The 12,340-nt window shown below is 34.3% G+C and overlaps 1 protein-coding gene across 1 annotated transcript; it reads left to right on the forward strand.

Moving 5' to 3' along the window:
- The first annotated feature begins 4,775 nt into the window (after nt 1–4,775).
- LOC125660889 (cholecystokinin receptor type A-like) lies at nt 4,776–6,095 on the forward strand. Its single transcript, XM_048892708.2, has one exon. The coding sequence runs from the start codon at nt 4,900–4,902 to the stop codon at nt 6,013–6,015; it is 1,116 nt and encodes a 371-aa protein (XP_048748665.1). The 5' UTR covers nt 4,776–4,899; the 3' UTR covers nt 6,016–6,095.
- Nucleotides 6,096–12,340: the final 6,245 nt, after the last annotated feature.

The following is a 12,340-nucleotide window of genomic DNA, read 5'->3' on the forward strand; positions in this document are numbered from 1 at the left end:
TTACAATCAGCTGGAGCTCTATAATACATAATGTATATACCATTTACAATCAGATGGAGCTCTATAATACATAATGTATATACCATTTACAATCAGATGGAGCACTATAATACATAATGTATATACCATTTACAATCAGATGGAGCTCTATAATACATAATGTATATACCATTTACAATCAGATGGAGCACTGTAATACGTAATATATATCATTTACAATCAGATGGAGTACTATAATACGTAATGTGTATATCATTTACAATCAGATGGAGTACAATAATACGTAATGTATATATAATTTACAATCAGCTGGAGCTCTATAATACGTAATGTATATATAATTTCAATCAGCTGGAGCACTATAATACGTAATGTATATCATTTACAATCAGATGGAGCTCTATAATACGTAATGTATATCATTTACAATCAGATAGAGTACTATAATATGTAATGTATATATCATTTACAATCAGATGGAGTACTATAATACGTAATGTATATATCATTTACAATCAGATTGTTGATCTGATACGGAAGATATTCTCCCCTGAAAAGATAGACTAACTTTAAAAACAATAGAAACATAGACTAACTAAATAAAAACAAAGACTAAGTAAATAAAAACATAGACTAACTAAATTAAAATAAAAAAAAATAGACTAACTAAATAAAAACATAGACTCACTAAATAAAAACATAAACTCACTAAATAAAAACATAAACTCACTAAATAAAAATAAAACATAGACTAACTAAGTAAAAACATAGACTCACTAAATAAAAAAAATAGACTAACTAAATAAAAACATAAACTCACTAAATAAAAATAAAACATAGACTAACTAAATAAAAACTTAAACTCACTAAATAAAAACATAAACTCACTAAATAAAAACATAAACTCACTAAATAAAAATAAAAACATAGACTAACTAAATAAAAACATAGACTAACTAAATAAAAAAATAGACTAACTAAATAAAAACATAGACTAACTAAATAAAAACATAGACTCACTAAATAAAAATAAAAACATAGACTAACTAATTAAAAAATAGACTAACTAAATAAAAACATAGATTCACTAAATAAAAACATAGACTCACTAAATAAAAACATAAACTCACTAAATAAAAATAAAACATAGATTAACTAAATAAAAACATAAACTCGTTACATAAAAACATAGACTAACTAAATAATAATAAAAACATAGACTAACTAAATAAGAAAAATAGACTAACTAAATAAAAACATAGACTAACTAAATAAAAACATAGACTAACTAAATAAAAACATAGACTCACTAAATAAAAACATAAACTCACTGAATAAAAACATAAACTCACTACATAAAAATAAAACATAGACTAACTAAATAAAAACATAAACTCACTACATAAAAACATAGATTAATTAAATAAAAACATAAATTCACTACATAAAGACATAGACTAACTAAATAAAAATAAAAACATAGACTAACTAAATGAAAAAATAGACTAACTAAATAAAAACATAGACTAACTAAATAAAAACATAGACTAACTAAATAAAAACATAGACTCACTAAATAAAAATAAAAACATAGACTAACTAAATAAAAAAATAGACTAACTAAATAAAAACATAGACTCACTAAATAAAAAAATAGACTCACTAAATAAAAACATAAACTCACTAAATAAAAATAAAACATAGACTAACTAAATAAAAACATAGACTCACTAAATAAAAAAATAGACTCACTAAATAAAAACATAAACTCAGTAAATAAAAATAAAACATAGACTAACTAAATAAAAACATAGACTAACTAAATAAAAACATAGACTAACTAAATAAAAACATAAGCTAACTAAATAAAAATAAAACATAGATTAACTAAATAAAAACATAAACTAACTAAATAAAAATAAAACATAGACTAACTAAATAAAAACATAGACTAACTAAATAAAAACATAAACTCACTAAATAAAAACATAGACTCACTAAATAAAAACATAAACTCACTAAATAAAAACATAAACTCACTATATAAAAACATAGACTAACTAAATAAAAACATAGACTCACTAAATAAAAACATAAACTCACTAAATAAAAATAAAACATAGACTAACTAAATAAAAACATAGACTCACTAAATAAAAACATAGACTCACTAAATAAAAACATAAACTCACTAAATAAAAACATAGACTAACTAAATAAAAACATAGACTCACTAAAAAAAAACATAGACGCACTAAATAAAAACATAAACTCACTAAATAAAAACATAGACTAACTAAATAAAAACATAAACTCACTAAATAAAAACATAAACTCACTAAATAAAAATAAAACATAGACTAACTAAATAAAAACATAGACTAGCTAAATAAAAACATAGACTAGCTAAATAAAAACTTAAACTCACTAAATAAAAACATAGACTAACTAAATAAAAATAAAACATAGACTAACTAAATAGAAATAAAGCGAGGTAACACACAACGAATGTAATACGATAATTTCAAAAAATATTTAGTGGTTAATGATTCATTGTTTAGTGCGTGTCTTAGTGTCTTAAGCATTCCGCTGTTAATTAATAGTGTCACCAAGTATCAATGATAGAATGCCACATGTGTCTAGCCGGTAAAGTCAGAGGATTCGAATAATGATAGAATGCCACATGTGTCTAGCCAATAAAGTCAGAGGATTCGAATAATGATAGAATGCCACATGTGTCTAGCCAATAAAGTCAGAGGATTCGAATAATGATAGAATGCCACATGTGTCTAGCCAATAAAGTCAGAGGATTCGAATAATGATAGAATGCCACATGTGTCTAGCCAATAAAGTCAGAGGATTCGAATAATGATAGAATGCCACATGTGTCTAGCCAATAAAGTCAGAGGATTCGAATAATGATAGAATGCCACGTGTGTCTCGCCGATAAAGTCAGAGGATTCGAATAATGATAGAATGCCACGTGTGTCTAGCCGATAAAGTCAGAGGATTCGAATAATGATAGAATGCCACATGTGTCTAGCCGATAAAGTCAGAGGATTCGAATAATGATAGAATGCCACATGTGTCTAGCCAATAAAGTCAGAGGATTCGAATAATGATAGAATGCCACGTGTGTCTCGCCGATAAAGTCAGAGGATTCGAATAATGATAGAATGCCACGTGTGTCTAGCCGATAAAGTCAGAGGATTCGAATAATGATAGAATGCCACATGTGTCTAGCCGATAAAGTCAGAGGATTCGAATAATGATAGAATGCCACATGTGTCTAGCCAATAAAGTCAGAGGATTCGAATAATGATAGAATGCCACGTGTGTCTCGCCGATAAAGTCAGAGGATTCGAATAATGATAGAATGCCACGTGTGTCTAGCCGATAAAGTCAGAGGATTCGAATAATGATAGAATGCCACATCTGTCTAGCCGATATAGTCAGAGGATTCGAATAATGATAGAATGACACATGTGTCTAGCCGATAAAGTCAGAAGATTCGAATAATGATAGAATGCCACGTGTGTCTCGCCGATAAAGTCAGAAGATTCGAATAATGATAGAATGCCACATGTGTCTAGCCAATAAAGTCAGAGGATTCGAATAATGATAGAATGCCACATGTGTCTAGCCAATAAAGTCAGAGGATTCGAATAATGATAGAATGCCACGTGTGTCTCGCCGATAAAGTCAGAGGATTCGAATAATGATAGAATGCCACATGTGTCTAGCCGATATAGTCAGAGGATTCGAATAATGATAGAATACCACGTGTGTCTAGCCGATAAAGTCAGAGGATTCGAATAATGATAGAATGCCACGTGTGTCTCGCCGATAAAGTCAGAGGATTCGAATAATGATAGAATGCCACGTGTGTCTAGCCGATAAAGTCAGAGGATTCGAATAATGATAGAATGCCACATATGTCTAGCCGATAAAGTCAGAGGATTCGAACCATGATGGTGAAATTGAAATCCTGGAAATTTTAATGTCTGTAAACAATATTCTTGATAGCAATACAAGAATAAATATTTTTTCGTCGCAATGGATAATTCATTGTTGATGTTTGTACACAGTGCTTTACGAACTTACCTTGATACAGTAACAAGCGACTAGGACTTCTCAACCTTATACAACTTTCGATACATTTTTGATATAGGCATTAAGGAGGTACTCTACATCGTCATAATGGCTGACTTTCTTTTAAAACATGGATGAAAATATAAATATCAGCAATATCTGTCTATTCATTTAAAATATCATCGCCTAGCTGAGTAGCTCATTAGGCTAGCACGTCGACTGCTGAACTGTAGATCGCAGGTTCTAATCAAGCAGGGGGTTTTGGTTGTTTTTTCATATTGCTTTCTTCTAAAACTGCATTTTTTGACTATGTAAATTAAATTTGAAAGTTTTCAATTTCAAAATATTGTTGTACATATCCTCCACTTTTCATCCAAATCAAATTGTCCTCCTCAGGACAAAGGCTGGAACGCCAGAGTACCTCAAAAGCTACTCTCATGTAGATAACTACAGCTTGAAACTAAAGAAAATTGCGAGGACGCACACACACACCATGAGCACGGTTTACAGAAAACAATGTATATTTTTTTTTTAGTTATTCTGATTTAGATGAAATAAGTGTTTCAGACTTTTTGCAACCAAAAAAAAAAAAAAAAAAACTGAAGAAGAGAGATTCTCTTACAAGGACCATGAGTAAAGTGTCCACTTCAAATGAAATCCTCAGGAGACTTCATCTTAATTGTTTATTAGATTGCATTCCCGTAAACATTGTCCCAATTACGCTCTCTGCCATATCTAGTCTCTAGTTTTTCAAGAGAGAGAGAGAAGAAATTTTATGACTACTGCTTTGTAGAATTTAGTGTTAATATGGCGGACGCACACGTTTTGTCTCAAGAATATTCGGACCAATTACTTCCCAACACAATGGTGCACCTGATAGAGACCGCCTTTGGAATATTCGGAAATTTTATTGTCCTCTTGATGTACACTAAATACGTACAGGACAAAACCGGGACGCGGTATTTCATTCCAGTTCTCGCTTTGGTGGATTTTGCGGGGTGCTTGTCAAATGTCGCCCAGTTTCATCTGGACAACACGATGCGCTACAACTACCCCAGTGTCTATCTGTGTAAAACGCTCTCCTTTATGATGATTATGACCGGGGGGGTTTCAGCTCACACCATCCTGGCGATTGCGTTGCAGAGGTACTTAATCATCTGCCGCCCGTTTGGTCAACAAATGTCCCGGAAGTCTTGCAGAGTTAGTATCTTGTTGATATTTCTTTTCTCTGTTGGATACGCTGCACCAGTGTTGAAATTCGGAGGCTTTTACAACACAACAATCAAACGGAATTCGGCAAATGGTACTCGGAACATTTCTGTCTCTATCTGTCATTTCGACGATGGCACCAATGGATCTGCAGTAATGGTACCATACTTCGGAACTTTGCTCCTTCTTTCTTTCATTAACATTGTCGTCACTTCCGTTTTGTACATTCCTGTTACTAGAACTATTTATAGAACGCTTTCGCCATCAAGGCGGAATCGGACCAGTACCGTTCTCGATGCAGACACAAATATCACATCTAAAGACACCCAAAGTTCCAGTGTGGAGAAATTCACAATGACGGAAATTCCACGCCAGGACGAGAGGCGGACTTATATTGAACCTGCAGCTGCCGTAAAAAACGACGGACATCGGGAACAAAGGGCACGAAAGAAAATTAGCGTCATGTTTCTGGTGATAATTATTGTTTACGTAGTTTCGTATCTGACGTCACTGGTCACACAGGTCCACAGTTTTGCAACAGGTATAAAACTGAAAGGCTATGAGCTTAACATTTACTTTTTCTGTCTCCGTTTTAACCTCTTGAATCACATCGCTAATCCGTACATTTATTGGTTCTATGACATTAAATTCCGGAATGAACTCAGAAGGTTCTGTTGTGGTGGTACAAGACGTCGGTATTCGTTTTCAATGTGAAACTGAAAACATTTTTCGTACAATATGTAAGTTTAAGGATTTGGCAAAGAGAGAAATAAAAACCAACAACGAAAACTGCCCTTCGTGTATCTATGTTTTCTTAATTTTTATACAGGTTTCTGGTACCGTCACTTGCGTGTTTCATCATCAGGAAGTTTGCTAGTATTTGAAAGTTTCATAGTTGAGATTAAACATAAAGATACTTTTGAAACTTTGCACCTTCCTCTGCTTAAAACTTAGAATTTTAGTTCGAGTTTGATCTCATTGTGAAATATTTGCATTCGTTGAATCTTTTCTCTGAATATATTTCTTTTGAAATTAACATTGCTTTCATCCGTGACAATGAATGGATGTTTGTTGCAAAGTAGTTCAATCCGGTTTTTAGTAACACCTGTCTGTGTGATTATTACTAAATATAGAGCGTCATCAAGGTCAAAGGTGGTATTGGCTGTTCCATTTAACGTAACCAATTGGTCAACCATATAATATTTTAGTACTTTAATCTAGTTTATATTTGAAAATAATCATGATGAAACCCGCGACAATTTGTAATGGTACATCGACTTGTATATTGTTTAACGTCCCTCCCGAGAATATTTCACTCATATGGAGACGTCACCACTGCCGGTGAAGGGTTGCAATATTTAGGCCTATGCTCGGCGCTTATGGCCCTTGAGCAGGAAGGGGTCTTTATCGTGCCACATCTGCTTTGACACAGGATCTCGGTTTTTAAGGTGTTGCTAAAACACGGAACGGAAAACGAAGCGGAAGACGGAACGGGAAATATTGTTTTGTAAAATCAACAAGCTTATTGTGAACAAGGGAAGCAGAAATTACAGAGAGAGCGGGAAGTCATCCACAGAATCCACCGTTTCATATACTTCATACTAATGCATATGTATTTTAAAGTTATTAAAGAATAATCAAACTGAAAAAGACTCAATTTTTAAAATTTTACTCCCGAAGCCCCCCCCCCCCCCCCCATAAAAACCCCACATTGTAAAAGATGAAATAATTTAATAAATTAAGGTGAAGTTTACGATCCATATTATGAGGAATTAACAGATATGCAATAGGTAAAAGGCTAACAGACAATTTATTCTTGAGTGGAATTAGAAGGTCACCTTATTATTAATCTAAATATTAAGATACAAGTGTTCAGTTTAGAAATAAACTGCTAGACGTCTTCCTTATTAAGGATTGGAGTGCTGCGGTCACAAAGTTTTCGTTAGTTAAAAAATAATATATCAAACACATGATGTTTAACTTCTTGACTTAATAAGATCATGAATTGTCGTTTTTACATACATATCACACTCCCTGTTGTAACTTTTAGTCATATACATACACGGTATTATGTATATACTTACATGTAGACGTGCCTTAATGACGTTTTTTCACGGGAGGGGGGGGGGTATTCAAAGTGCGTGTGTTCTTTCCATTCTCTATCCATAGGTGTCGCTGCTAGCTAACACATCTGTCTATGCCGACATTTCAAAATTCTTGTAAAACGCTTTGTAAATTCTTATACAAACGTATAACTTCGCTTAATCAATTGATGGTGCAGAATTTTAAGATAAAATTGTTTTCCCACTTTTGATTTTAATCATAATAAAGTTTTTTCTTCCGATTTTTAGTGTTATTTTAGCTACATTAATCATTCTAATTCTATACTCTGTTCCGTTTTCCGTTCCGCTCCGTCTTCCGTTCCGCGTTTTAGCCACACCCCGGTTTTTGCGGTCTCACCCGAAGGACCGCCCCCTTTCGTCGTCTCTTATGACAAGCAAGGGGTACTGAGGACCTGTTCTAATCCGGATCCCCGGGGGATTTGTAAGGGTACAAAAACACACGATAATGATTGAGGTTTTATTTCTAGACAACGTTATGAGCATTTCATAGTTATCCCCGAAATAGTGTTAATCACAAGGCGGTCTAACATGTTATCACGTGACTGTACGACGAGAGGCGGACTTAGAGGTGAGGTTGAGACCCCCCCCCCCTAGTTGAATTATGTTCGCATTTTTTTTGTTTAAGGGTTTTCAACACCCCCCCCCCCCCTAGGCAGAGAAGGTACAAATATTGGTCGATTTCAACCCACTCACCCACCCACCCACCTTTAAAACTTTCTAGATCCGCCAATGGACAACATTTAAACTTAAGAAACTGGACATTTTGTATGGTCAATTAAATTAACTCACTCGATGATTGCTGTACAATATAGTGATTCTGTTTATTTCAGAATCATCAGTAAATTGTTGCAAAATGTATTGGTATAGTCATTTTATATTGCATTTTACAAGGCCATCTACTTCGCTGGAAAGTGGTTTGCGTAACGAATAAAGACTTGATATACATGTACCACATACTTATACAAGAGGTTCCTGGATCACATCACATCGCTCACGTAAATCACCTTGGCCCTCCCGTTGTTGTTCAGCTACTGTGATTTTACAAAAAAAAAATGTTTTGCAATGTTGATTCCCATAAAAAAAAATACCCATATTGTGATTCCAATCTAGGATCACAACCATGTTACGAGGTCACAAAGTACACAAAATCATGATCTGAATGCATAAGGAATCTATATACAACACATGGCAGGGGCGGATCCAGGAATCGCGGTTAGAGGGGGCGCACTTTTTTTTAGACAGGGAGTGTGGGGCCGTCTTGAGACCCCTAATGGGTCCAGGGCGAAGGCCTCGTTGGGGTCTCAGGGGGCGAGCCCCCGAAAGCTCCTGGAATTTACAGTTTTTATGGGGCTTGAAATATGTCTCATATGTAATCCTTTTTACTATTTTTTGTCATTTTTTGATAGGGTGAAATTAATAAAATGACGCAAATTTTAAGGATTTTTGGAAAAAAAATTAAGTTCTCCCATTAAAAGTAATTTAATAAATCAAAAGATTTGGTCATTCATTTCTCCGAAAGGGGAAGAAATGATTGCTTCTTTTATCGTTTACATTTTTCTAAACAAGATGCCACTATTTACCTTAAATTTGAAAATTTTAGTGGGGACGCCCCCATTAAATCCGCCACTGCATGATATTTCTACATTGAACAGTTCAGAGGATATCGCCCAAGTTAAATTTTCTTAAAAGTCAGTCAAAATATTAATCCAAGATAAAAGAAACAACGCTAAAATCTTTGGCACCAGAAACAAAGGACTTGTCACAAGGACTGCATGTATGAAATATGAACAATGTATCATTCACCATTTAAAAGTTGGGAGCAGGTGAAAAGTTTTTAAAATTTGAGTCCAATGCCAAGGTCAAGGCTACAAGGTCAAAAATCATGCCATCAAATGACGTGGGTTTTTTTTACATAAGGAATCAATACACAAAATATGAAAGCCCTATCCTAAATACATGTAGTTCAGGATATACTGCCTAGGTTAGCTTTTCGATTTTCTTAAATGTAGGTCAAACTCAAAGGTCAAAGTCACAAGGTCAAAACCTTTGGTACCTAAAGAAAGATCCTGTCACAAGGATATACATATGAAATATGAGAGCTCACTCACCATTTAAAACGTTACCTGTTCGAAGAAGTTTCAAGTTTCAGACAGACGGGAACGGGACAAAAACAATATCCCCCCCCCCCCCCCTTATTCACGGAATCATTATGAAAGCGTGAATAAACAGAGCTTACACCTTCAAAAGTCAAGAGTGATTGATTCGTTACCTAGCACTAATTAAACTCGTTAGTGTGATGTAACAAATCAATAACCTTTGACTTGTGAAGGTGCAGAGCTTAGGGAAATTCGAATTTTTGATATAATTTACTGAAGTCCTGCTAATCTTGAAAAGAATCTGTTTTCAATAATTTCCTGTACATCTCTATATAAAACTTCAATCTCCTATCATGGCTCCACCCTACCTTTGGGGTCCTTAAATTGAATAAACTTGAATTTGCACTACTAGAAAATCCCTGCAAATTAATATGACTAACGCTATGCTTACTCTGATTGAAATTGGCCTGGTGGTTCTCAAGAAGATTTAAAAAAAAAAAAAAAAAAAAAAAAAAAAGATTCCGCAATTTATTACTAATTCTTGATCATCTTCACTTAAAAAAAAGGGCCCTACTGTTTTTTTTTGTTGTTTTTTTTTTTAATTTTAAAAGATGTTTCTCTATATATACCCATATAAAACTGTGATCCGCTGAAAGATGTTTCTCTATATATACCCATATAAAACTGTGATCCGCTATTGTTGCCCCATCCAACCCCCACCCCTCCCCCGATGGTCGTTATTTGAACATATTTCAATCCGCATTACCTGAGGATACCTGCATATTAATATGAGTATCCGTGGTCCTTTTGTTATGGAGAAGATTTGTCCGATATATTCCCATAATGTGGCCTCCATCCTACCACCACCACCCCCCCCCTTACCGCCTCCCCCGTGATCAGAATTTGAACACATTTGAACCTGCACTACCTAGGGATGCTTGCATATTGATATGAGTAATCACCACCCCGTTGGTCCTGAGAAAATGGTTTTTTAATACAGATTTATCCTACACATCAGCATGGAGAACTTGGACCCCCTATTGTGGCCCCATCCTACCCCTGAGGGTCATGATCTGAGCAAACTTCAAACTGCACTATCTGGGGATGATTCCATATTAATATAAATAGCCATGACTCTGATGTACGATTTTAACGATTTTCCATCTATTGCCAAAATGTAAAATTTGATCCCCAATTGTGGCCTCTCCCTACCATTGGGGGCTGTAATTTAAACAACTTTGAGTCTGTACTACCTGGGAATGCTTGCATGTTGATGTGATCAGTCACGACCCTGTTGTTCTTGGGAAGATTTTTTTTTTTTTAATTCATCCTAAATATCACCATGGAAAAAAAATATCTTCTATCTTTCTTTCTGTATGGGCAAAATAACCTTTGGAACCAGGAAGCATGTGGCTGTAGAACACAGTTAAACCCGGAAGTTGTCGCCTACAGTAATTATAAACATAGCAAATAATATAGACACCGAACCTCCGTCTTCTAAGTATCTTGTAACATAAAAATGATTGTGCACTTTAGATAGAGAAACTTCTGTCTGATGTTTCAGAAGTAGTTCTACGATTCTTAATGAATGGCTGTGTTACAATCAAGTGCTGAAATGTGTTTCATTCTGTATTGCTATGGTGGGAAACTGCACATTTCACCCACTCAATGCGGCTTCACAGGAAATGGAATTCATGTAGCACATATTTAATAGAGATGATATGTATAATAGTGGCCAGGATTTGACCTATGGTGCACGCGGCGGAAGCAAATTATAATACTATTATATAAATATTGATGTATACTGCCGTGCTTCTCTGCTTGTAAAACACAGCGACATTCGGGGATCACGTGGTTCGCCGCGCGTCCGGGCGCAGATGCATATCTGTCACACTGTATAATCATACAAATTGGGCGGGGGAGGGGGTCATTATAAAAGTGGCCTTAATTACATTTAGATCTTTATTCTGAAGTCCACCTGTACCACAACATGGGGACTACATGTGTAACAATTTCCTGTTACTTATGTAGAACTGAGAACATCGGAGATATTCGGCAAGGGCGGATCTAGACATTTTATCTAATGCTGGGGTGGGTGTTTCACATCTGGTAAATTCTTAATGAGGTTCATAATGTACTATAGGAGTCTTAATCTGTTACAATACAAAGTACGGTACATGTATCAAAAAATATAATTCCCTAAATATATCCCTCACACTCTCAGCGGGGGTGGGGGTCAATGTTCCCGCTTGATTATGCATCTAGGGTTTACAGATTTACAACAGTATGCATGTACATATATTGCGTGAAGTTAACCTACTGTAACACATTGTCCCTGCGTATGCTCCATAAATAAACTTACATCCCCCCCCCCCCCGATGTAGTTTCTAACCAAAAAAAATAATGATGATAATAATGAAATAAAAAAAAAGAAAAAAAAACCAAACAAACAAAAACTCCTCTCATTTTTTTAACTTCCAAGAGAAATGCTGAAGATCGGGGGTGATTTTCAGTTTCAATTCATTCTAAAAATCAATAAATATATATACATGTACATAAAAATCAATAAATATATATACATGTACATAAAAATCAATACATATATATACATGTACATAAAAATCAATACATATATATACATGTACATAAAAATCAATACATATATATACATGTACATAAAAATCAATAAATATATATACATGTACATAAAAATCAATAAATATATATACATGTACATTAACTTAAAAATCGTACAAAAACAGTACGAGGTATGCATATGAATGGCAAAATTTACACACACACACACAGAGAGAGAGAGAG

The sequence above is a fragment of the Ostrea edulis genome, chromosome 8 (assembly GCF_947568905.1).
Source record: "Ostrea edulis chromosome 8, xbOstEdul1.1, whole genome shotgun sequence".
Taxonomy (NCBI): domain Eukaryota; kingdom Metazoa; phylum Mollusca; class Bivalvia; order Ostreida; family Ostreidae; genus Ostrea; species Ostrea edulis.